The sequence below is a fragment of the Anser anser genome (assembly GCF_964211835.1).
Source record: "Anser anser genome assembly, chromosome: 25".
Taxonomy (NCBI): domain Eukaryota; kingdom Metazoa; phylum Chordata; class Aves; order Anseriformes; family Anatidae; genus Anser; species Anser anser.
In genome coordinates this window covers 5324696-5350640 of record NC_139746.1, presented here as the reverse complement: position 1 = coordinate 5350640, position 25945 = coordinate 5324696, and the positions used below count along the sequence as shown (strand labels likewise).

Genomic DNA, 25945 nt, shown 5'->3' with positions numbered 1-25945 from the left:
GCATGCTCCTGAGTCTGGCTCTGCTTTACCTGCAGCTGGGCTGGGGAGGGGAGCTGGAGCCAGCCCAGAGGTGGGGGAGCCTGGACAGGCTTCCCTGGAGCATCCCTTGAACTTGATCCGTCACTCCCTCCATGTCCTGCCGACGTGGCTCTGCTAGCCTTGTAACCGGCTTTGTGGCTCTGAGCGATCTCTGCCCCTCGGCTGCTGCGGAAATCCGGGCGCCCCTGGGGCTGCGAGCTGGTGCCCGAGACGAGGTGGTGCCCGTGGAGCCCCGAGCGGGGCAGGTCCCGGATCCCACCTCTGCCCCCGAGCTGGGGCGAGAGCCCGGGGAGCTGGCGCCTGCCCCGCTGCTGTCGCCGCCTGACCAGGCTCCTCGGGAGAGCCCCTATCAATCTCACAAATGGGGCAGGAATTAAAGTGCCAAGCGAAGGAGCTGATTCAGCACGGAGGAAGAGGTGAAGGTAAAAAGTTCAAATAAAAAAATAATAGGCTATTAGATGACCTCACTGGCAATGTGTTTTATTTAACGTGCTGGTGATGGCTTGGCGATGGCAGCGGTTACTTAGGCTGCTGTCAAAGTCACGGCTCAGCTGCGTTCTCAGCCACCTCTACGGGCCTGCGAGGTGCTGAGCTCTGGCGTCCCCTCCCCTGGTGTGATCCCATATGGGGTGGGTGGTCTCTGTCCCTCCCCGGTGTCCCCCTCCTGCAGGTCACCTGCTGGGGGGGGCGTGGCTGGAAGGGGACGGATGCCTCGAGGTGAGACCCATCATCGGCCCCAAGGGGAACTCCCTGTGGTGCCCGGAGCTGCTGTTCTGGAGCCCAGTGGACGGAAGAGGCTGTCTCATCTCGGGGAAACTGCAAAGGTTGAGGGTGGAGCCAGGCAGGATTTTAGGGCTGCAAGAGCTCTGGTCCCAGGAAAGCACAGGTCACCCAGCCTCGGGCGTGCAGATGGATGTGCAGTTGGACAGACGGACGGACACCGGTGGTGCAGGTGTGTGTTTGATGTCTGTCTTGTTGGTCTGAACCACCTCGTTTTTCCCTGGAAGACCTTGTGCCCCAGGGGACGCTGCCAGAACTGTTCATTACCCAAGGAAACCACAGCGAGGGTCTTTCTTGCTATTTTTTGCTCTTCGGGGGAGCTTTGCCTCTGAAGCCAGGAGGAGGAGGTGGGGATGGTGCTGCTGCTGGGGAAACTGAGGCACGGGAGAGCCTGGGTGGTGACAGTGCCACCTGCTCAGGGCCACTCCTGCAAGTCCCTTTGCAGAGGAAGAGACCCAAATCCCAAATCCAGCCTTTGGTGCAAGGGGGCATGGAGAGGGGGGGTGGCTGCTGCTGCCTCTTAAATAGGGCTCAAGCAGGGACAAAGTGGGGTTGTGGGGGCAGGAAGGGCAGTGACAGCCCCAGTCCTGCTCCCCCGCGTCCCCTCCCCAAGGGCTGGGGGGGGATGGCCTGGGGGGCCTTTGGGACGATGCTGCAGCCTCTCCTACAGCTCAATAAATGGATTTTCCTGCTTTCCCCGGGAGCTCTGGGGCCCGGATTTGCCAGGTCTCTTCTGGCTCCAACTCTCCGGTGTCACAGCTCGTGGTGCAGGTCTGTGTGGGGACAGTCACACCCCCGATGGCCCGGACCCCCAAAGTGCCCTGCAGTGCCCAGACACGGGGGTCCCTGTTCTCAGCCCTAAATCCGGAGCCAGATAGGGTGACACCGATGTCACTGCAGGGATCGGGGTCTCTCTGCACCTCCCCGGTGACAGAGGGGAAGGGGGGAGCAGGGGCTGGTGGCGGCCGAGGAACCGTGTCACCTCCTGCCCTTCTATCGCTGTCCCCGGGTGGCAGCGGGGTGGCCGGGAGCGGAGGAGGAGGAAGAGGAGGGTGCGGGCACCGGGCCGGAAGGAGGGTGCTGCCGACTGGTTGTGCAGGTTTGGGGGGGAGATTTTGGGTGGTGCAGGCGGTTGCTGGGTGCCGCGGGCGTCGCGTGCTCCTGCCACCGCCCTGCATGGGGCAGCCCCGGTGCCCGCAGCCTCTGGGGGGCCGTGGCGGGGGCCGGACGCAGCCATGCCCAGGGCCAGTGCCGCGATGCCATCGCATGGTGACGGCCCCCGTGGGCACAGCTGCTGGGGATTGAACGAGAACTGAAGCTTGGGGCAGGATCTGCATTAACCAGAGCCTGGGGAGGTGCTGGCTCGAGGCTGCTCCGGGCTGAGAAACAACCTCTGTGCCGCAGGGGATCTTCCCTAAATTATTTTCTCCGTGCAAACGGGGCCCGGCAGCTGCTCAGCCGTTCGGAGCAGGGCACCCGGAGTTGCTCGGTCTGCCCGAGGCACCCACGAGTGAAGGTAAGAACCAGGCTTGAACTTCAGCTCCCCTGGTACGAACCAGGCTTGAGCTTCAGCTCCTCTCCGCCCAGGCACGGGTTGCTGCCACCGCGGGGCAGCCCTGGGGATGGGGATCCCCTGTGCCCAGAGGGGGGGATGCACCGGGAGGGTGACCGCAGCGCACGGGTGTCCCTGCACCCCAGCACGGCGCTGTGCGCAGCCTCCCAGGACTTGTTTAATTGCTTCTGGGTGGGTCCAGCTAATTGCAGGGAGCGATCGATTGGTAAAAATGTCATCTTTGCCAGCTGCCGTTACCAGGGTGACCTCGGCCGTTGTCCCTCGGCGTTATTGGTGCCCATGGTGGCCCGAAATCACCCGCCACGTGTCCCTGCGGGGGGTGTCGGGGCAGGATGTGGGAAGCCCTTTCCTTCCTCCGGATTCTGCCCCCCGCAGCCGGAAGCAAGGGTGAAAGCTGGGGGGGGCGCGGAGGCTTGGGGACAGGCTTGTCCCCACCACGTCCCCGTGGCCGCTGGCCTGTCCCAGCAGTGGCTCTTTCGAGTCTCCGGAGCTGTGTGTGCCCTGGTGCTGAGCTGCAGGTGGGAGCGCCAGCTCTGAGCCTTGTGCCGGTGAGAAAGGGAGGCTGCATGGGGGGAAAAAATGCAGATTTTATGGTGGGGTTAAGAGAGCAGGGAGCTGTCACAGGGAGGTTGCTTCGGAGTGGGGCCGTGCAGTGCAGCCAGCGCGTGGGCAAATGGGAGAGTCCCAGGGGCGAAAGGAGAGTGGCAGGGACAGGGCAGCAGATGGGGGACTACAGGAAAGGGCTGAAATGCTGAATTTTGTCTTGGGTGCTGCTCCAGGGCCTTAGGAGCCACCAGGAATGGCTGCGATGCTGGAGGAGCTGCTGGTGAGAGCGGGTCCGAAGGCAAGCGATGGGCCCGGGGGGGGCAGGAAGGGAGAAATTCCTTCCTGTTTGTGGGGAGGGGCTGGTTATGTCTAGTGGTGAATGTTCAGGGCTGCAGAACTGCCCAAAACCTCTCCTGGCTGGGCCAGCTGCATCTCATCGAGGGCTGAGCACCTCCAAGGATGGAGATTGCCCCTCGGAATCCTCCTGTCACTGATGCTTTTTGCAACACTCAACCACAATTTCCCCTCCCGCCCGCTGCCGCTGTGTTCCTTCCCCAGGGGGCCCAGTCCAAGGAGCTCAGGGACCGTGCCCATCGCCAGCCTCGCTCAGGTGGGAGAGCAGTGAGCAGCCCTGGGGGACAGGGGGATGCTGCTGTGCTGGGGTGTGTTAAACAGCACATGCAACACGGGAAGGCATGGCCAGGCACGCTCACCCATGGTTTTATCCGGCATGGCTTCACCCCCGAGCTCAGCAAACCCCGGCGGCGCAGAGCATGAATCACGCCGGGGTTGCCTCACTGCGTTCAGCCAGCGGTGCCGGGAAGGGGCCAGGCTGTGCCCGCACAGAGGGGCTGGGAGAAGCGGCCTGAGAGCAGAGCAGCTCCTAGGAAGTGTGAATCACCGGCCCCGCACCGTGCCGGAGTGGTGCCAGGCACTCACTGCCACTTCCCTGCCTGCTGCTATGGTGCCTGACCTGTTTTTTTGCAGCACCGGGGCAGCCCCGTGGTTTTATTTCGAAATGCTGCATGATGATATTCACCAAATTTGGGTGGGAAATGGCAGTAAGCTGTTAATTTGGCTCACAGCAGTCATTCGGTGAGCTTTTCCCCTCCCTTTCCAGCAGGCAAGGAGCATCGGGATGGGTTTATGTCACCCCAGATAGGGATGCACCCAAATTAGCCCTGACCACGCAGGCTGGGTGCTGGGCTGTGTCACCCAGTGCACAGCAGGGACATGGGGACACAGGGACACGGTGTGGATGCGTTGTTTATGGACCTCAGATGAGTTACTCATGGCTGCGCTGTAAATGCTTTATGGACTGCTAGCCTAGCACTTGCTTAATCACCTCCAGGTTTCTGTGGTTAATTGCAGCGAGCAATTAATCTAACAATGGCTAAGGCAGGACCACCACAGCGGGGCATTTCTGCTGGTGTGCTGGAGAACCAGCCCCAGCCCCACGATGAGGCTTCAAGGATGTTGGTGACGCGAGAGGAGCGTATTGGGGGACATGTGTGGGGCAGGGATGGGAGTATGGGATCCAACGGGCTGGCTTTCCCCTCGGGGATGCCCTCTGGGGTTGGTGCCACTGAGCTGCCCCAAAGAGCTGATTTTTATCCTCTCCCCTCTTCCAGGGATCTGAAACTCCACCCCCCATCCCCAGGGTCATGCCTGGCCCATGCTCCTTCCCTGCTCTTCGTGGAGCGGTGGAGCCAGTGCCAAACCTGGGGTCTCGGAGGGACTGGGGCACTCCCAGTGAAACCAGTCTCCCCACTCCAGTGCCCTCCTGCCCCCTCTGCGTGCTCACTGCCCAAACACCCCCACGCTTTGCCCACCCCTTGCATCCTTGGCTGTGGTTTGGGGGGGTGCTGACGCTTCACTGGAGCAGGAGGTGCTGGGGCCAAGCTGTGCAGACTGGGTCCGTGCCAGGGCCAGGCGGGTCCCCAGGGAGGCCAGCACCGGAGGTGTGGCAGGGGCTGTCCCACGGCCCCGGTGGGCAGGGCGGTGGCAGCCATAGCTGGCAGCAGGGCCACGGGCAGGATCGGTGCAGGTACGGGGAGCCTGGGGGAGTGTGGCACAGCCACCCCTTCTGCTTTTTCCCTATTACTCTCCCCATGAGCCCCCCTTCATCCTGCCTGCTTTGGGGCACCCATGGGTGCTGCCTGCACTGGGCGGGGGCCGGGGGGCTCGTGGCCGGCGGGTGCTCTACTGGGGGCTGTGTCTGTCCCTGCGGACCCTGGGGAGAAGGGGGAGCCCCCCTCTAAGAGCACTTTGGTCCTTGCTTGGCTGCTGGGCACAGGGGAGGATTTGGGGTTCTCCTGGACCGGGATGGGGACAGGGACCGGGATGGGGACAGGGATGCTGCATTTTCCCGTGGGGTTGGATCAAAGCAGCAGGCAGGTGGAATAATAGGGCGAGCAAGCGGTGTGTGGAAGGAGATTTATGGCCTGGGCACATCTGGGAAGCCCCCAGAGGCTTTCCTGGGCTGGATCTGGCCGCGGTGCGGGGGCGTTTCCGCCCAGTGCGATAAGCATGAGCTGGCTGCTGCCAGGCATCTTCATCCACTTGCTCATCGCACGGCGTCGCCCATGGGACAAGGCATCTCTGGCTTGTTTTAACCCTATTTAACCAGCAGCATATTTTAAACCTATTTATTTATACATATATTCAGCATATTTTAAACCTATGTATTTATATATACATATTTTTTTCTTTTAAACATTGCCTGCAGGGGCCCCCATGTATGGGGCTCAGTGGGGCCATGTCCAGCAGCGGGCAGGCTCTGATCTGACACAGTCACCCTACTTTGCTGAGCCTCCTCCAGAAATGCAGCCCCCCCGGGAGCTGAAACCTAAGTGTGATTAATTCTGGTGAAAATCTGAATGTGTGTGCTGGGATAAATCACCCTGTTTTGAGCCTGTGGGAAAATGGAGCTGGAGAAGCCCCTGGTGCCCTCTGCTCCGGGAACGGGGCGATGCTGGGGGTGCTGGCGGGCAGGTGAGGACCTCCCAGGGCTGTGGGGTCGGGGTCCCGGGGGGCAGGACACCAGCTGGGGCCCCACAGGGACATGGCAGTCAGGTAAACAACCCCAGCGATGCTGAGGCTGCTTGCGGCAGTGCCCACGATCCGGTAGAGGTGAGGTCCCTGGGGGGTTGGCACCAAGACCCTCACCCCCTTGTTGTCCCGAGGGGACGTGAGGTTCCCAGGGAGATCCTTCGGCATCTCGGCCAGGAGGTGGCTCACCCTCAATGAAAAGTGAAGTTGCCAAAACATGGGAAGTCAGGGAGACAACTTAAGCAGATGCTTGATTTAAAACCACAGATTTCTTTAAAATGGAAAATTCAGGTCAGCTGAAGCTGACACCATGCTGTCATTTTTTCCCTCAAGCACTGCTGGAGCTTTTTTTTTTTTTGTTAGGGGGAGCAGGCAAGGAAGAAACACAACCAGAAACCCCTAGTCCCGGCCGGCGGCTGCCGTGGGTCTGACAGATGCTCCCAGGGAAGCAAGCGCTTTTCATACTAACACCCGTGCTGACCAAAGCAACAACCAAACATTTATGGGGTCATTTCAGAGGCAAAACCACCACAAAATGTGCTGTACGGCCCTGTAACAGGGAGCTAGGGCACTTCAGCTCCCGATAGTCACCTCCATGTGTTACACTCTCCCAAGCCGGTCCCGTTTGGTGCAGTGCCTCTTCCCATTTAAATCTGGTTTATTTGTGTTCATCCATGCAAACCTCCACTAGCCCAAAAGTATAGTTTTGGGTGAGAAAGCCCTGCTTCTTGCCCAGGGCGAAGTGCAATGTCTTGTCAGCATGAAGCAGCCTCGCCTCGCTGATTTGCAGCTGCATTTTGCTGCTGAGACCCCGGGGACCGGCAGGACTGGCCGTTCCCCGCCGGGTCAGAGCGCCGGCAGCTGGCGGAGCTTCCCGTGGGCTCGTTAATCGCTGTCAGTGCAGCCGGAGGCTGTCTTCTGCCTTTGGCCATCTCCAGCCCTTTCTTGCCCCAGGATGGAGCTCGTGCTCAGGTTTGCCACCTGCCCTGGCACCAGATTAATGCTTGTTCCCACATGCCCAAGGTGTAATTTTTATTTTCAGTTATCAATGTGAGCTCGCTGCTGGTACCTCCTCGGAACTGTTTCTGCTGTGCTTTGAATCAGTGTTTTTTTCCCCTATTTTTGCTTTTCCCCTGCTCTCAGGGCTCGGATGCAGGGGTTGTTTTCCAGATTGTCTGTGCACAGTGCTCAGCTCCTCGGAGGTCCCCACATCCGCCGACTGCCAGTGCTTAATTAGCCGCACCTTCATTTGGCATCATCCAGGAGCATGGGTCCTCTGGAGCCGAGGAGCAAAGCATGGAGGGGTTAACAGCAATCACTAGATGGTACCAGGGGGCTCGTGCACGTGGGGACGTGGTGGACATCCACCTTCAGGCCTGATCCTGAGCGCAGAGGCATCTTCTGCAGGGATGGCCACCAGCGGAGCTGAGGTCTTCCAGTGCGTTTCAGTGAGACTCAAGGCAGCACGGACTTAGACTCTTGATCGAAGAAATCACACGTTTTGTTAGTATGGAGGCAGCAAGCCCAAGCAAACACCTCGGCACGCACCTCTGCCAGCCTCAGCTTTCATGCCTATGCCCTGGAGCAAGGAGCCGGGAGATGCTGTGAGCGATGGGTCAGGGTCCCAAGGGCACTCACAGGGGTTAATGGCCTCAGCTGGCTGCCGTGGCCAGAGCCGACCCCGACCTGCCTGCTGACTCCCAGGCTCTGGACCTGTCTCATCACCTGCCTGCAGAGCTGGGCTTGGGGCTGGTCCTGGCTGCCATCCCTGGGTCCGCTGGGGACCGCAGGGGGGGCTCGAGCTGGTGAGGACCTCGCTGTGCCTCCTTTGTCTCTTTGCAACCAGGTGTAGCCCAGAACTGGCTGTTTGCAGGGGAAAACGTCCCCAGCTGACAGCTTCGTGGTTATGAGTGTTCAGCTTCAGGGAGGAAGGTCGGAGCTCTGCGTTTCTCTGTGTCAAATCCTTCGCCAACTTATTTTACCCAAACCAAGTGGAAATAGCTGGGCTGGGCACCCGGTTCCCATTCTGTGCAGGAATCTCATCTCTCCAGGCATCCCTGCTCTTCCTGCTCCCTCTTACGGGAGGGTGTTGGAGCTGTGGGACTTGGCACGAGTGTCCCACCACGCGCAGCAGCTCTTCTCTGCGGCATCTTCCTCCTCGATCATGCTGTGAAAATGTTGATGGGACCCAAATGTCCTGACTCCACGGGTGCAGTTTAGGATTCAAGTACAAATGCAGAGTCTTTAGTGGTAAAGTAGGATGTGGATAAAACTTTTTTTTGGCCAAGCTCTTGGACACGGGCAAAACCTGGGGCTGAGGTGCTGCCCGTGTTTGGGGTCTCCTTGACCCAGGGTGAGGTGGCAGTGCTGGAGATGCTGGTGTCACCCAAGAGCACCTCAGGGCAGCGGTGTGTGTCAGGGCCAGCTGATATCAAGTTTGCCTCGTACCAGGAGGAGTGACAGGGAGAGGAGTAGCCACTTCAGTGAAAGAATGGAAAAAGACGTGATCAAAGGTATGAGATAAGAAATAATGGCAGGCACAGACTTCTGTGTAAGATTATTTAATAATAAGGTAATTAATGCTTTACACCTCACTGGCTTCTTTCATGTAAGGATCACAAAGCACTTCACAAACATTAATTAATCTTCCCTAACATCCCTGCAGGGGAGGTCACTGAGCTACTGAGTGTAGGGGAAATTCTTGTCGTTGATGAAGGTGGTTGCTCCCTCGGCATGACGGATGCTTGGGTGTGATGGCAGGATGGGGAGAATTTCTCCTCTGTGCTGTTGACTTCAATGATTTCCCATAACTTCCTCAGAGAGAAAATTTTTGAGTTGTCACAGGCAGCTGGGACTGGGCAAGGTGGGTCTGAAAGAGGCTTCACACCACTTCGGATCTTAGCTGTTGCTGGTCCTGCAAAAGGCAAGGAAAAGGAAATCAGGCTTCAAAGAGAGAAGGAAGTTTTCTCATAACAAATATTCAGCCTGACACCACCCCTTCTGTGGCATTCAAGTGGCCACTGAGGCCCTCATGTCAACATTGAGAGTGCAGTTTTAACTCTCTGGAGTAGTAAAAAGATCTAGGTTAGTTTGCAGCTTCAGGGAAGTCACCCTGCTGTGCTCAGAAGAAATGTCCCTTCTGTGTGATGTCCTGCCCTGGAGGGGCGAAGCCCCCAGCTTTAGAGCCTTCTGGTGGGCCCACATTGTTTTTGCTCAGCATTGCAAATATTTTTGTGCTTGTTCCGAGGTCCAGCTTGTTCCTAGAGGTGTCAGCATGGATGACCATGACCCAGCCTCAGGCTGCCTGCATGAAAAAAAGAAGCTGCCAGGTCAGCATGCAATGAGTGTTGCTTGGGGTTTTTCTTTATTTAGAGGTGGTTGAGTATAGGACAGGGAATGTGAGGTGGGCAAAAAGGTCCTGGGGAAATGGTCTGGAAGGATGGGCCATCAGCTGGGGTGCAGGAGCCAGGGAACACGGCTGTGGTGTCCTGTGCTTGGTGCTATCTGCACTGGGATAGCAAAAAATGAAATTGGGAGGGGAACAAATAACTTTAATAATAGCAAGAGCTGTGCCTGGAGGAGTCGTCATTAACCTGGCCTGATTATTCACTGTTAAACCAAAACCTGAGCACAAATGCTTACCCTGAGGCTCCAAGGGGAAGCGTGGGCAGCAGTCCTACACCTCTGGAAACTTCTGTTCTCCTGCCTGTTCTGTCCACTCCACAAACCCAGCTGTCCCCAAGACCCAGCTCTGTCCCACCTATACCCGTCTGCTCCTAAGGTGTTGCTGCATTACAGAAAGCCCATCTCAGCAGAAGTATGTCACCGAGAGCCCAGTGACACCAAAACGGGTCCTCCTGTCCCTGGAGGCCAGAGGTTGGTGGCCAGGGCCTGGCTGATGACCGCTTGCTTTTCCAGCTTTCACCTGGGAAGTGAGGGCCAACAACAGAAGCTACCACATGCAGTTCAAGAAGAAATTTGCCTTCTGCTTGACCAAGAAGAAGTATGCAGTGAGTCAGATTGTGTCAGTCCTGGGCCATTTCTCTACCAGCCCCTGATGCCCTGAGCTGGTGGTGGTCGGGGGGGTGACCTGACAGAGGTGCCACAGAGATCCCCAGTAGGATGGAGAGTCACAAACGTAATCCGCAATGAAGAGGAAGGGCTGCTGTTTGCCCTGTGCCCTAAATGCCCACTGGGGCTCTGAGACAAGGAGCAGAACTGTATGAAGGACAATCTTTAATCTGATGATCAAATCAAAAGAAAGATTTATGAAAAAAGTTTTGATTGAACAAAAACATCTTTTTTCAGAGCTAAATAATGAGCATTTTTTTGGGGATCAATTAGATAAGTTACAGATGATCAGAGGCACAATATTTCATTTCACTTTTAAGTCATATAACCTTTTTTTTTTTTTTCCCCGGAAGGGCAATGCCATTAAGACAGCCAAGTACAACATCCTGACCTTCCTGCCGCTGAACCTTTATGAGCAGTTCCACCGAATGGCCAACGTCTACTTTGTCTTTGTCATCCTCTTACAGGTGAGATGGACACCAAGGTAAAAGCTCCTGTGTGAGAGGCTGTCCAGCAAAGGAGGGTTGGCTGGTGTTTAGGGTAGGGGGCTGCCTGGCAGGGTGCTTGGGTTCCCTTCTCCAACCTTTCTAGAGGACCACAGTGGGATCTCAACATGTTACTTCTCCTGGGCTTTCTATCTGATTAGATGCAGCCCCAAAATATGCAACTATATCCACTGAACCACCTCATTCATTATGAGAAACAATTCTTCTGTGTGAGGAGCAAAAGGAAGATCTGTGTCTCACAAGATCAGTTGCTGAGACCAGGACAAACTCATATACCCTCCAGGCATTTGAGGTATGACTGCAGAGCAGGTAAAGGAGTAAGAAAGCACAGTTCACAGCAAAAGCCAGTAGACCGAAGTCCTGTTGGTGCATGGAGGTGAACCAGATGTTGAAGGAATATCGCTCGAGAGGTTACACGGTGCTTTGAGAGCTTTTCACAATGATAGTAGCCTCATGATTTAAGATTCTGTTCTGCAGTTAGTTCACACAATTTTGGTACATCTGGTTTGCTTCACTAGAGCTGAAGTCAGTTCTTCTTTTGCACTGATAGTATAAAACGGTGTCAAACATACTGGTTTTCATTGGTGTTCATTGCCTTTTGGGAACTCTGAGGGGCTGAAAATATTCGTTATTTGGCTATTTTGGGTTATTTTAAACTGGTTGGGTTTGGATATAAGCTAAGATCACATAGACAATTCCTAAACAAAACTCCTACCCTCCGCACTCAGTGATCCACATACATTCCACATTAAAAGAGGTAGAAATTTAACAAAGCAGTTCTGTGTAGACAGAGATGCTAATTTGGTTCATTTTAGGTTCCAGCCATCCTTGGGCACTGCCTAGGGAGGAGAGTTGAGACCTAAAGTGTCCTAAGGAGGGATGAATGTTTTGCAAGTGTTCTTCTTCTACAGACCATTCCTGAGATCTCCACGCTGCCCTGGTACACCCTGCTGTTCCCCCTGAGCTGTCTTCTCACCATCCGGGCCCTACGAGACCTGATCGATGACATTGTGAGTATGGGCTGGAGGGAGGCTGGAAGTGTCGGGCACAGCTACTGGGGAGCAGGTCAGCAGGAAGGGCCCTTTTGCTCTGGGGTGAACTGGAAAGTTTGGGAGATGCCATCATTTGAGGTACCATCAACTCTACCATGTCCAAAGTGCTTTGTTTGTTCCCTTTGAAAGGACATGACCAGACAGTTGCTTTCCTTTAAGACTTGGAGTTCCATCTCTGTTACCCTGTAATCTTTAATATCCCAGCCAATGGCTGTATTCCCAATTTGGTCCCCAGAAATATCTTGGGGGATTTCTGCCTCTTTATTCATCAGAATACATCTTCAAATTGCTTCAAAAATCAAATCTTGTCACAGGGCTGAGGAACCCAGAGATTATGACATTTAAGAGGGTTGTTTTCATAGAACGAGAAAGTCTGACGTGGCCCATACCTTTCTTTTGCCCTCTTCTTTTGCTTTCCTTTGTGCAGGGCCGTCACCAAAGTGACAGAAACATCAACAGCAGGCCATGTGAAATCCTGTCTGGGAAGAGGTGAGGGGCTTTGGGGAGCTTTACCTGTGTTTTCTTTACCATCTTGCAGTGAAGACGTGTGGAACAATGGATCATCATGGTGCTGAGCACCCTTGGGTGTAGCAGTTATGAAGGGTTTTGATGGGACCGTGCCTGACTCTGCAAACTAGCACCACTTCCCAGAATCTGTTGCAGGTCCAGGTGTTTCCCTGTAGGGATGATCATATCCCTTCACAGACAACAGGTCTAAGAAGCACTGGTTTGCTGTGATAAACTGGGAGGAGAGTTTTCCAGCCACAGAATTTCCTCCGGGTCTTCACAGCTAACCCATTGCTGCATTTCTGCTAAACTCTGATCTAGCAAAAGAACTGGTCCAGGGAAGGACCAGTATTTCCCACCAGGTGCCAGGGCTGGAAGTCACTGCCTTCTATAGGTACAGGGGATATGGACAAATGGGTCCCATGCCACTCTCAGAGCTCAGCTTTGGTCACACAAATAGGAGGCCACCACGATGGCAGAGGAACCAACAGTCTGCATCCCCAGTTCATGCAAGAAGCCGGGGCAGACACACTGGTCCAGAGGGCAGAAACAGTGTTTGCCCTGCTATGATCCATGTTCCCACTGCCCCGTGAAGGTAAAACGCAGCCTCCAGGTCTGCAATATTCATATTTTCCCCTAAATTCTCCTTCAGCTTCCGCTGGCAGAAATGGTGTGACATCTGTGTTGGGGACATCGTCCGCCTGCGCAAGGAAAGCTTTGTCCCGGTGAGTGATGCCCTGGGGCCAGCAGCATGCCTGGAGAGAGTTTCGTCAAGGAGAGGCTCAGCTGCGTGCTCTTTTCCCTTTGCTCTCCAAGGCCGACATGCTCTTGCTGTGCAGCTCTGAGCCCAGCAGCCTGTGCTACGTGGAGACCGCTGACATCGATGGGTGAGGAGGGTGGCAGGAGATGTCCCAGCTGAAGCCTCCAGCCTTGGGGACCACCAGCACTGGGAGGTGGTGGGGGGGGGGGGGGGTGGAATACTGGGAAGGCCCAAGTCCAGCAGACGTCAGGGCATTGGGGGGGCTCCTCCAAAAGCTAAATCTATAGACACTGCAGAAATGCAATTAAACCCTAATCTTGGGCCCCACATTTTGAAAATGGAGGGCCAAGAAATTTCTGAGGCAAGAGTTTGGGGCCTGTCCAGAGCTGGGGAAAATCCCGAGCAGCTCGTGACCTTGGGTCTATCTCATCATCCCCCAGTTCCCCCCGGCCGCACGGGGACACTGCCTGCCCGTCCGCCGTGCCTGTCTGCAGGGTGATTTAATGACAGGGTCTCGGGGCCAGGCCTTTCTCCCTGCATGAGTGCTCGATGTCTGCCGTGATAGGTCCCTATCTCGCTCTCCATCGCCAAGCACTACTGTCACTCATGTAATCGCCTGATAATTAATGCCAGCCTCTGTCCCATGGGTCTGACAGCACAATTAACAGCTCTGTCACCCTGCAGGGTTGTTTCAGTTTCCCCTCCCCGGTTCTCGTTCGCAGGGAAACGAACCTGAAGTTCAGGCAGGCCCTTCCAGTCACCCACCGGGAGCTGACGAGCGAGGGCAGCGTGGCCGCCTTTGATGGTGAGCCCCCGCACAGGCCAGGATGTGTCCGTCCCCCCGGGATCACACCCGTGCAGCCTCGGGAGGTCTCCGTGCTCCCGCTGGCCTCACGCTGTCCCCTGGGGCACCAAGTGCCACCACTCCACCAGGAGGCTGCACGTGTCCCTGCCACGAGGCTGGAGGCTGGCTCTAGCTGCAGGCCCTTGCGTGGAGGCCGTTCCCCAGCAGCGTGGCTCTGCGATGGGGTTGTGCGCCTTTCCCCTGCCTTGGCTTCTGTTTTCCCTACCAGAATCGAGCACTTAGCTCCCAAACTTGAGCTCAGACCCCAGATTTTTCCCCTTTGGTCCTCCATAGGGTGCTGTCAGGGGCTCTGGGAGTGAAGGGGATTGTGTCCAATTTTCTAGCCCACTGTGGTCCCTGGGCTGAGCACCCTCCTAGTACTGCAGGTTGGTGCTCCAGCTCAGCCAGCCTTAACCTGAGTCACCCGTATGACAACCACACTGGAGGAACCTCAATTTCCCCTCTTCCCTGGAGGGGACAGGCATGGGGAGGAGAGGAAGGACCTCATGTTTCCCCCAAAGCCAACACCTGCATCGTATCCTCTGATCAAGGGAGAGTGACCTGCGAGGAGCCCAACAGCCGCATGCACAGCTTTACCGGCACGCTGCAGTGGCGGGGCGAGACGTACGCGCTTGACAGTGAAAGGATCTTGCTGCGAGGCTGCAAGCTTCGCAACACTGACTTTTGCTACGGCTTAGTTATCTATGCAGGTGAGTGCCCGGGTCAGGGGGGGCAGGAAACATCCAGGGCCCCGGGGATTTTAAGCTGCCCAAGTGCTTTCAGTGTCAGGAGGTCCGGCTCTCTGCTGATGCAAAGTGAGGAGAACTTGCTGCAGTAAACAGACCCCCAAAAGTTTCTCCCAAGCTTTCCTGGTGTTGGGCTCACTGGTAGGCAGGTGGTGTGGTGGTTCCAAACATCCCCCTGTTCCAGGTTATATTTCACCTGCATCACGTCCTGACTCCACTTCACTTTGTGGCCTCCTGCACAGACGGCTCAGACAGCTGAGAGCCTGGCCATGGGTAACTCTGGGCAGAGAGGAGGGATGAGCTCTGGTATAAGCAGCACTTTGAGCGTGCAGACATGGCTGCATTAACCACTGATCAAGGGATGTGGTCCTCTGAATCCTTCAGAGCTGGGGAGATAATGTTATGGAGGAAAGCAACATCTCTTAGCTGCAAGGTGACCTTCTGGGGACTGCGGACTTGTCTTTACTTCTAAAATGTTTCTCGCACAGGATTTGATTCCAAAATTATGAGGAACTGTGGGAAGATCAAGCGGAAGAAAACCAAGCTGGACCGCATGATGGACCGGCTGGTGATCATAGTAAGTGCAGTGCGAACACACAGTTAGATGAGACAGACTGGAAGGGGCAGTGGTTGGCCTTAGAAGAGCCTGGTGGGCTCTGTGTGACGTGGTGCTCTCATCCTGGCTTCCCACCTCAGATCTTCCTGGTGCTGTTGGCCATGTCATTGTGCCTCGCCGTTGCCTCCGGGTTCTGGGCCAAGACGTTCCAGGAGAAGCACACCTACCTCTCTGCTCTCTACAAACACACTGCTCCTGCCAAGCAGGCCTTCTTCAGCTTCTGGGGCTTCGCAATCCTCCTGAGCATCATCATACCCATGTCCATGTACATAACGTAAGAACGACAGAGATTGCAAACAATCAGCGTTCAGCACCCCTCTCCCTGCCCTTGGGCCTCGTCTGGCGCCTTGGATTGTAGCCACAAAATGGGGATGCATGCAAGGCCCAGCTGAGCAAGTCATTCCCGTGTGTTCCGTTGGCTGTAAGAGGGTATGGGTGGAATACAAACATTGATAGCATGCTTTGAGGTCTCCTCAGAGGAAAGCCAGAAAAGAGATGTAAAGACGCGTACTGATGTTGGAAATTGGGGCCAGACTGAAGAGGACAGACTGATAAAGGTGGTGTTTCCCCATGGAGCAGCAGCAGGGGTGGGGAAGAGAAGGGCACAGGCATTGCAAGCAGGTGGTAATCACAATTTGTGCTGGGAAAAGCCCTTGACAAACTTTTAAACCCTTCACCAGATCTCCACATCTATGAATTTTGACATCAAGGACCAGATTTTCAGAGGAGTCCAGCTGCCTGGGACCCAGTGGGCTCCCTGTCTGGTGTGATGTGCCTTCTGGAAATCTGGCCACCAACAAAAACTTGCTTATCCCCAGCTCAGAGCAGCAGGACCCAGGCAGGCAGTTCCTCTCTGCCCTTTCTCTCGGAGGCAGATCCCCAAGTCCCCCTGGGCTGTGAGTAATGCAATCTCCTTCCCTGGTGTAAGCTTTCTTCCATTCTCGCTCCATAGGTTTGAATTCATCTATCTGGTGAACAGCTTCTTTATCAACTGGGACTTGGAGATGTATTACGCTGTCAAGGACATTCCAGCAAAGGCCAGAAGCACCAGCCTCAATGACCAGCTTGGCCAGATCGAATACATCTTCTCGGACAAGACTGGCACCTTGACACAAAATATTATGAGCTTCAAGAAATGCTGCATCAATGGGACTGTCTATGGTAACTTTTGGTGGTAGCAAGTTTGTGGGGACTCCTGAGTGAGGTAGACCTTGAATTTAGAATGCTTTGGTTCATTCCTATCCTCCTGGCTTCCTAGAAATCTTGGGGCATGTGGGTGGATCTTGGTGGCCTGGTGTGTGGGCTGAAGGCACTGTCTCCAAGTCTGGGTACTGTGAGACTCTCGGGTGACCTATGGAGGAGGTGAAGAAGTCATCCTTCCTTTTGTTTCTTTATGGCAAATGCATGTAACGATTTTTTTTTTAATGATTCTGCCTGTTTTTTCCCCCTTAGAATCCTAAGAATTTCCAAGTCCTTCCTTCACTTATTGCTCCATTTATTTGAGCTCTTGGCTGCCTTTTGGGGGCTGCCACAGTGCTTAATTAGTGAAAGTAGTGAGAGCTAGAGCTTTAGTATGGAGCTTCTTTTTCCTGAGATACTTATCAACCACTTGAGACAAATGGATAGTGACAAAAGCAAAGAGAACGGAAAAAAAATCTAGCAAAGTTTTTAAGCAGGCATAAAAACAGTTTTTCTCCATCTGATGCATCATGTTGCACCTCTGATAGCAGCATTGCCATAATCCTTCCAGTCTCCTGGGAAATGTGGATGAAAGCCAGACCTGCATTTTTAACAGGAAAAACATATAGTTCGAACAGTCTGAACTGTCCAAGAGCCAAATAAATCAAATGTGGATGTCCTAATGGAGTGTGGCTCACAATGGACAGACACCAAGCAGGTGCTGAAAATCTGTCCCTTCTTGCTAGTGTTTTGGCCAGCAAAAGAAGCAGTCCATTGTAGAAATAACTGCTTGAAGCCCTTGCTAGTCATGCTCCCTGCCAGCTCTCTAGTAACTGAATTATTTTTATTTTGGCAGGTTTGGGCACGGGCCGTGAGAACAAACAGCCATCGGTGCGTAATTCCCCTCTCCTGCGTAACTCAGGGCCAAACGCTGCTTGTCACTGGGGCCAAAGCCGTAGCAGTTACTGGTTACGGCAGCAGCAGGAGCAGCCTTTTGCTGTGGAGCATGGCTTTCTGACAACTGGGGTACCATCCTGTGAGATGGAGGGATGTGCTTCCTCGGGCTGGCGGGTTTGCTGTTCCTCAGCTGCCGGTAAAGGACAAGGGAACAGGGTTATAGAACACCTCAGATCTGATTTTTGCAGCCTCTTAATAGTCTCCCCCTTAGTGTCGGCAGCAGAAAGTAAGGTTCATGGGCTCTGACTTGGATCAGACCATGCCAGCGCAGGGTTGCTGTATCTCACCCTAGCAGCACCCCCATGGCAGAGCCTTGCAGGGTGGCCCCATTCTTGGTGTCTCAGGTGCCTGTGTCTCTTGCAGGGGTTGGGGATGACCTGGAGCCACCGTGGGGAGAAGATGTCGTACTCCAACGATGTGACACTCCTGGAAGCCGCCCGGCGGGACAGCGACCCTCTGCTGAGGGAGTTCCTGCGGCTGCTGGCCCTCTGCCACACCGTCATGGTTGAGGAGAGGGGCGGTGGGTTGGCTGCGCTGTCGGTTCTGTGCGGGGTCCAGCTCCCCTTCAGGACACTGGGAGGCATGGTGGCTTTTCCACCACATGGCAAAGCTCTGCTGTGGTGAGGAGAAGGTGCCCTAAGAGCCCGAGGATGCTTTGGGCCAGTCTTAGCATCTGAGCCTCTGGCCCAGACATGGGCATTTTGGGGTTGTTTTAAAGCCACGTAGTTGGAGCAGAAGCACAGGGAGGATAATCCATCCCTGTCTGGACACTTTTCCCACCCAGGGAGCAGAAGAAGAGAGACAAGAGGGGCTGAGATTCCCTAGCTTGGTGGCTTGGACTTCAGGCTCTCCATAGATAATGTTGGTGCTGGGCAAGAATGAGATGTTTCAGGTGTGTAAGAGATGCTCGGATGGGATTCTCCTTGCCCAAACCTTGTTCCTCTTCCACAGGCCAGCTGGTTTACCAGGCGGCTTCACCGGATGAAGAAGCGCTGGTGCTGGCAGCCAGGGACTTGGGGTATGTCTTTCTGTCCCGAACACAAGACACCATCACCATCAGTGAGCTGGGGGTGAAGAGGACCTACAAAGTGCTGGCCATGCTGGACTTCAACAGTGATCGCAAGAGGATGTCTGTCCTGGGTGAGCGGGTTGGGGTGTCTCAGGGGGACCTTCCCTACCTACGGAGGGTCCCCTCCTTTCTCAGCCCTACAGGGGGTGGCACCAGGGTGTCTGCAAGTGATGGCAGCTGGCACGGGAACCCCAAAAGATTGTGCTGGTCATCTCTGTGGTTTTGCTTGCCCTGATACTTTGGTGAAGGCAAGAGAGAAGGGTTTGAAGAGCTGAGAGAGCAAGTAAAGCAGGGGCCCAGCGGAGGTATGTAAGGAACTGACAGCCCTTGAGGCCTGTTTCTGCCTCATGGTGATGTAGATCTGGAGAAATTCCTGTGCTTCCTGTGACTGTGGGTACAAAACCACCAGTGTCACCCGAGGTGCCTCCTGCAGCACGGCCAGGTTGGCCTGTGTCCCCAGGGCCCTGCATGGGGACGGTGACGAGCATGGGGTGGCAGCTCTCTGTCCTTCCCCTCCTCCCAGTGCGAGACCCCCAGGGCACAATCCGGCTCTACACAAAGGGGGCTGACACCGTGATTCTGGCTCGACTGTGCAGCCGAGGGCCCAGTGAGACCTTCACCGAGAGGGCGCTGGATGTGAGTCCCATGCCAGCCGGGGGTGGTGGGTTTGGCTGGTCCCTGCTGCTGGCTTTGGGTTGGGTGCCCTGGGGTCCCCTGCTGCTCTCCTCCCACTCTGGCTTCAGGAGTTGGCTCTTCTTTGCTCCATTCTGCTCTAGGAGCTTCACCTGCATGTGGGACAGGGGCTAAGAGGGCATCAAATCCATCCTCGGGGTTCTGCACGGACTGGTTGCATCACTGGGGATGACAGTGGGTGGGGGGACAGCCAGCGCCCAGAGAAGACCCTCAAACCCTGGTGGGTCTCCAGCTCTGCCCATGGAGACACTGAGTCGTCCCGGTCAAGGCAAGGGAGCCACGATGTCTCGTCCCTGCAGCGCTTTGCAGAGGAGACCCTGAGGACTTTATGCCTGGCCAGCAAGGTGGTGAGCGAGGCCGAGTACTGCGAGTGGAGCCGGAGGCACCAGGAGGCCAGCATCTTGCTGCAGGACCGCGCGTGGCAGCTGGACAGCCTGTATGAGGAGATGGAGCAGAACCTGGAGGTGGGATGAAGCTGGGGATTAGGAGGAAGCACCTGCACTGGTCCCCACACCCCATGAAGGGCAGGAGGGTGGGGTTCAGCTATTTGGGGTGATGGGGTGTTCAGCCCAACACCCACACCCTGGGTGGGAGGGCAGGTGGAGATATTCCTGGGGTGACTTTGTGACATGCCAGTAGACACCCAGACGGAAACCTGCAGGGTCATGTCCACCCATGGGAAGGAGTGTGCAGGGACACAAGACCCCTGGTTGGATGCAGGGGTAATTCCCACCTCTGTGTCTTGCCCTGGCACCCTGCCCCATGTCATGACACCCCCTCCAACCTTCCTTCCAGCTGCTTGGGGTCACAGCCATTGAGGACAAGTTGCAAGACGGAGTTCCTGAGACCATCCAGCTGCTGAAACTGGGCAACATTAAAGTGTGGGTGCTGACGGGAGACAAACAAGGTCAGTGGAAGCAGCCAATGCATTTCAGCTTCTCCCCTAGCCAGGGCCAGAGAGTGGACGAGACCCTGGGAGGAGGCAACAACCAGGCTCTGCTGTTGCCTTTAATATACAACAACAGCATGTCCCACAGATCATGTCACCCATGGGAAACTGAGGCAGGGGAAGCCACCTGCATGTTGGCATAGAGCTGGAGCAGAGCCCCCAGCATCTGCTGCCCACCCAGGGCTGATGGACCCCAGGGCAGGGGGCTGGGACAGGGGGGCACAACAGGCCACTGGTGCCCATGTTGCAGAGACGGCAATGAACATCGGCTATGCGTGCAAGCTGCTCACAGATGACATGGAGATCCTGGAGGAGAAGGAAGTAAGGTGAGGCTTCGTGACCTTCTGGCTCAGGACATCAGGTTGGTGGGGGGGCGTGGGTTGTCCATGCTGAAGACACTCACTCTTCCCCATCCCAGCCCAGATGGCCATGGCCATCACTATCTGCTGATGCCTTCTCAGTTCTCTCCATCTGTTTATGCCCCTATAGCTCTCTGCTTGGCAGGATTTGGCCATAAAGTGCTTAGCCTGGTTCTCTTGCCTCCAAACCACATGGGCCAGGGCTGATTTCTGATATCAGGGTGCCCCATCTCTGTCCCCCCTGTTCCCACTACTGGGTAACAGCCCCTTCTCTCTGGAGCTGCCTTTGAGATGGCAAAGGCCAACTGTGCTCCTTGGCCAAAGCCACTCAGCGTGCCCAATGTCCCCTCCTACGCAGCGAGATCCTCGAGGCTCACTGGGTGAGAAACAGCCGCAGCAGCAGCAGAAAAGCCCCGGGTAGCGGCCGCCTCTCCCAGCAGCACCCAGGGACTTCGTGCCACAAGAAGAGAGCTCTCGTCATCAGTGGGGACTTCCTGGTAAGGTGGCACTTGGGAGGCACCCCTGCTCCTGTCCTTGCTGGCAGGTGGTTGTTTCTGCCCCGGGGCTATCAAAGCATTCGGTGGCACCAGCACTTGGAGGAGGTGACACCCCTCCTGCACGGGGTGGGTGGGAAAAGCCACAGGAACCCTGTTTTGGGCTGGGGAATGGACGATGGAGGAGGAGATGACCTCACACTGATCGCTTGATGATGGGGGCCTTCAGCCACACATGTCCAACTGGTCTGCTGGTGGGTGATATCTTGCTTTGCTGGTCATTACTGGGACAAACTGGTCTCATGGTCATAGTACCTAATGCATGAGAAACTTGGAGCAAACGGGTTGTTTTTCTGAGCTTCAAGAGCATCACTGAGACCCTGGGGGCCCTCATGCTGGACACCCCTGGTGGTCTTCAGAAAAAGTCAGCCCTGAATGTTATCCTCCCTCCTTGCCCATGTTTGTGTCCCTACACCTGAGGGGATGAAGAAGCGCATTTGTACCTGCCCAAAACTTGTGTGAATGTGCAGGAGCTGAGACCAGCTCCACCCCTCCCTGCTTGTGGGAGAGCCTTTGGGCCCCATCCCTCTGGGCTGGCCATGGCAGGCGGCCCCAACCACGTGTGCTCTCTCCTAAGGACAAAATCCTCCACACGGGAGAAGTGCTGATGAAGGAGGAGGGGTGGCTGTGGCAGTGGCTGCCTTGCCGCGGGGCCATGGACTCGCAGGAGCAGGGCAGCCTGGTGGAGAAGGCCTTCGTGGACCTGGCCACCAGCTGCCAGGCTGTGATCTGCTGCAGGGTCACCCCCAAGCAGAAGGCCCTCATCGTACAGCTGGTGAAGAAGCACAAGAAGGCCACCACGCTGGCCATCGGGGATGGCGCCAACGATGTGAACATGATCAAAAGTGAGGCGGGGGGCTGTGGTAGAACCGGGTTTTGGACAGCGTGGCCCTCTGATGGGGGTGGGGTGTCCCATCTGCCGTCCCCACCCTGTCACCCACTCCTCCGAGGTGAAGAGCTGGGAGGGGAGCTCCCATCCCAGTCCCCAACGTGGCTGTGCTGGGGGGGGAGCGAGAGGCACGAGGCCAGGACCAGCCTAGGGCAGGAGCAGGGCAGACCACTTGCTTTGGCAGTGGAGATGGCTTGAAGTTTCTTCAAGCCCCAGCCTGGGCAGCTGGCAAAGAACTCCCTGCCCCTCCAGCAGCCCCTGATAAAGGGCTGCTGCTTGCCCAGCTGTGCCTGGCATCACTCCTGCAGCTGTGGGACACGCAGGAGGGCTTTTTCCCTTTGCCCATCGCTTCTGGATTCCCCCTGTCCATCAGCCTGGGAGCAACCTGCTGGGAAACCAAAGGTCGCAAGGGGCTCCCCAAAAACCTCCCGCGTCCTCCGCAGCTGCTGACATTGGGGTGGGCATCAGCGGGCTGGAGGGCATGCAAGCCGTGCAGTGCAGCGACTACGCCCTGGCGCAGTTCTCCTACCTGCAGTGCCTCCTGCTCGTCCACGGCCGCTGGGCCTATCTCCGCATCTGCAAGTTCCTCCGCTACTTCTTCTACAAGACTTTTGCCGGTCTCATGGCCCAGGTCTGGTTCGCTTTCCACAGCGGATTCACGGCTCAGGTGAGGGCTGCTGCTGGTGCGCTGGGAGTGTATTGGCATTCATTCCGTGGATGTTCGCAATTCACCTGCTGGGGACCCGGTGCAGGTTTCACGCCTGGTACCACCTGATGGGCACATGTCCCCGTCACCTCCCTGGTCTCCTTTCTCCCTGGATTTTTTGGGTAGCTGGTTAATTGCATTTGGGCTGGTGGGATTGGGAAAAGCACCGTGAGGAGCTTCAGGGTGTCCTTGGAGGCAGTGGCAGCTCTTGTGAGCAACAGCTCAACCTTACACAGATGTAGGGAAAGATGCCACTTGCCTTAATCTGGTTTCCCAAAAAATGGAAGCTTTTACCTAGGGACAAGGGTCATCAGCATGACTTGACCACCATGGTGTGACTCCAGCTCCCTGACCCTGCAGCACAGTCCCATGGACCTGCAGAGCACTGAGGACAACTCAGGGCTGATGCAGAGTTCAGAACAAGTCCATAGGGCTTTCCCTGGGGTTTAGATGTGAGACTTGCATCTTCCCCAGTGCCTGGGCATCCTTTCCGAGTCTTTCCAAAGCAGCACTGAGCTCACAGCCACTTTATTCTCTCTTCTAGCCTCTGTATGAGGGCTGGTTCCTTGCGCTCTACAACGTCTTCTACACTGCACACCCCGTGCTTTCTGTGGGCCTTCTGGAGCAGGTACAGGTTCCTCGGGCTGCAACCAGCCCCTGTACCTGGAGGCTGCATCCTCAGTGGGTGAAAATCAGCCCAGCAGTGGGCTGGATTCCAGTTCCCCACCCCGCCGGGACAAGCAGGCGGAGGACACGCCGCAAATCTCCCAAAGGGTGTCATGGGTGGTGTGGCCCAATCCTGGTGGGCAGGGTGATGCTTAGCACCCTCCTTGTCCCAGCAGGACGTGAGTGCCAAGAAGAGCCTGGAGTTCCCTGAGCTCTATGCCATCGGGCAGCAAGATGAGCTCTTCAACTACCGCATCTTCGGCGTGACGCTCCTGCACGGTGTCAGCACCTCGCTCGCCAGCTTCTACATCGCTTTCTGGGCCTTCAAGGACTGTGTTGGCAGCAAGGTCGTGGGTGACTATGAGTCCTTTTCGGTCACGGTAGCTACCTCGGCTTTGCTGTCAGTCCTCGTGGAGGTGAGCACCGGTCTGCCCTTCCCCACGCTGATCCCTGGTGCCCGAGTTGGGGATGGGTGGAGCATGGTGGTACTGGAGGCTGCTGGCAAGGACGAGGAATTGAAGGCCACCAGGCCAAATGGCACGTGGGTTGTGGGACAGATGGACCCCAGGCATGTTCCAGCATTGCCCAATGTGGCTGGGGGACAATCCCCGAGGAGACTGGGGAGGAATTAGAGACGAGTGTCCGAATGAAAGGGGGGTCCCCCCAGCCTCCACGAGGCACAGTGTGCTCTGCCATTGCCCCTGCAGATCATCCTGGACATCAAGCACTGGACGGTGTTGTCCTTCCTGATGGTCACAGCCAGCCTGCTGCTCTTCTGCCTCTTCTCCTACCTGACGCAGAGCATCGATGCCTTCAGGATAGCCCCTGCCATCTTCCGCTTCCCAGGTGGGATACCCCAAGCATCCCTGCACACCGTTCCCTCCCAGAGCCAGGGGAGCCCAGCCTGGACTCAGCGCTAGGGGCTGCCCCCCACCTTGTAGATCACGGCTTCTCTTGCCTGGGTCACATCCCTTGGCCTGATCCTCCTGCTGCATGGTTCTTGGGGACAAACTTGCTGGCTCTTGATCTTGCTGTGTTGATTTCTGACTCTAGTTTAGGAGCCATCTCCTCTTTAGACCCCTCAGCACCATTGTAGGTGGGGGCCTGTTCCCTCCCCATTGTTCTCTCTCTCCTCTCCACCTCCTCTGCTTGACCGTTGCCCACAGACGCCAGCCAGAACGCCCTGACAGATCCCTACATCCTGCTCGTGGTCCTGCTGTCCCTGGTGGTGAACACTGTTCCCTCGCTCACCGTCCGCTCGTACCACGCCATCACAGGCAGACACAGCATCCAGCAGGTGAGGGCTCCGGGGAGGAGGACGTGCCTCCAACCAGCACCAGTCTGGGGCTGGCAAGGGGGTTGCTGGTGCTGGGGAGGGTGAGGATCCCTAGGGAAGCCACCAGGGCTATGTCACCTCTGCTTGATGGCACCACAGCTGGTGGACACCCTGCTCTCAGGACACTGGTGCTCAAGTCTGGCTCCATGGCCCTCTCCCTGAGTCAGTTCATGAGGAGGAGGCTGTGGGCAGGCTGCTCCAGCTCCTGGAGAAGGTCTGCTTCTGCCTGCAGGCAGGAATTGGCCTTCAGGACTCCCAAGTTAGGAGGCATCAGGTCTGGCGCAGGTCCCACTGCCTCCCCCCAGCCTTGGGTCCATCTCTATCCATGTGTCACCCCTTCCCGGTGGTACAGAGGGGATTGTGCTCCAGAGATCTGTGAGCTTCAGAGACCCCCAAGAAGATTCCCACCCTACAGATCCCCCCCAAGAAGCTTGGGCCATGGTGGAGCCGGGAGCCAAACTGCATCTCGATGGAGGGTGTCCCTGCTTTGTACCCATCTTCAGGGCAAGAGCTTGCCCAGGAGGTGCCCACAGCCCTGATGTCCCCTTTCTCCTTGCAGCAGATCTGCTCAAAGGCCAGGCGTAAGCCGGAGCCCTCGGTGGAGCTGCGTGCCCATGTCCACCGTGGCTCCTTCCGCCGCCGCTCCAGCTACGCCTTCTCCCACCAGGAGGGCTACGCCGGCCTCATCACCCGCGGGGACAGCCTGCGCACCAAGGGCACCTGTGCCACCGGGGGTCTCCATCCCCAGGGAACAGCCCCGCCTTCACCCTCCTGCCACAGCCCCTCAGCATAGCCAACCCGGCCACGTCCTGCTGGGGCAGGGGGGCTTCCTCCTCCTGGGGGCATTTTAATCCAAGTTGGATGGGTTTGCTGCATGGGCAGCCCCTGTGGTCTGCTGCAGAACCCTGGGGCTTGTCCCGCCAGCAGCTCCATCTCCTGCACCAACTCTGTGGCTTCACTGGAGCCTGGGAAGCTGTGAAAACCAGCCGTCAGCTGGTGGATGTTGCAGGTGTCCTTTCCTTATCCCTCCACATCTTTGCAATCTCCGCATGAGATACACACAGCAGTGCCCCAGCCCACAGCAATGCTGTGCCCTTTGTACCATGTCCCATCCCCACCACATCCTGCTCCCCAGGACCAATGTCCCCATCCTGGGGACAGCTGTGGCCCCACACTGTTTGCTGCAAAACCTCCAAAGCCCCCCCGGCAGGGCTGGGGTGGCCAGGGACCATGCACTGCCCAAGGGATGCTGCAGAGCAGGCACCTGCGTGCGTGTCCTGCAGAGCCACCACTCGGGGACAGCAGCGGCTGCTGGGGAAGTGTGTGAACAACTGACTGGTGACCGGATCACCTTGTTTTTTATTCTTATTTTTTAATTAAAAGGACTCTGGCTTTTCTCTCCTCTCCTATAACTCTCTGCTGTGCTACCAGCATATTTCCCAGGAAGAAAGCTGCAAAGTAAGGGGCTGCTGGTGTCCCTTGGTGTGTGCAGGCAGC

The 25945-nt window shown here is 56.4% G+C and overlaps 1 protein-coding gene across 13 annotated transcripts; it reads left to right on the top strand.

Moving 5' to 3' along the window:
• Positions 1-30: 30 nt before the first annotated feature.
• Positions 31-25845, top strand: ATP8B3 (ATPase phospholipid transporting 8B3). 13 transcript variants are annotated; one of them, XM_083810740.1, is made up of 29 exons: positions 31-991; positions 2224-2335; positions 9237-9318; positions 9908-9999; positions 10414-10527; positions 11478-11576; positions 12046-12107; positions 12778-12850; positions 12942-13012; positions 13608-13690; positions 14281-14439; positions 14964-15052; positions 15172-15365; positions 16044-16252; positions 17127-17161; positions 17591-17747; positions 18179-18367; positions 18820-18932; positions 19289-19453; positions 19785-19896; positions 20189-20264; positions 20656-20794; positions 21429-21696; positions 22184-22407; positions 22991-23074; positions 23289-23528; positions 23820-23958; positions 24279-24409; positions 25011-25845. In XM_083810740.1, the coding sequence occupies exons 1-29, from the start codon at positions 747-749 to the stop codon at positions 25239-25241; spliced, it is 3987 nt and encodes a 1328-aa protein (XP_083666866.1). In that variant the 5' UTR covers positions 31-746; the 3' UTR covers positions 25242-25845. The 13 variants fall into 13 exon arrangements, with proteins under 13 accessions (XP_083666866.1, XP_083666858.1, XP_083666864.1 ...); XM_083810732.1 differs by having other exon boundaries at positions 20120-20264; positions 25008-25845; XM_083810738.1 differs by having other exon boundaries at positions 32-991; positions 9243-9318; positions 20120-20264; positions 25008-25845.
• Positions 25846-25945: the final 100 nt, after the last annotated feature.

Excerpts from the sequence above, each read along its gene's own strand:
- ATP8B3 (XM_083810732.1), top strand. The coding sequence starts at position 747 with ATGCCTCGAGGTGAGACCCATCATCGGCCCCAAGGGGAACTCCCTGTG. Across the intron at positions 13,691-14,280 it reads CAGCGTGGCCGCCTTTGATG|GGAGAGTGACCTGCGAGGAG; the intron begins GTGAGCCCCCGC and ends CCTCTGATCAAG. Across the intron at positions 20,795-21,428 it reads TCATCAGTGGGGACTTCCTG|GACAAAATCCTCCACACGGG; the intron begins GTAAGGTGGCAC and ends CTCTCTCCTAAG.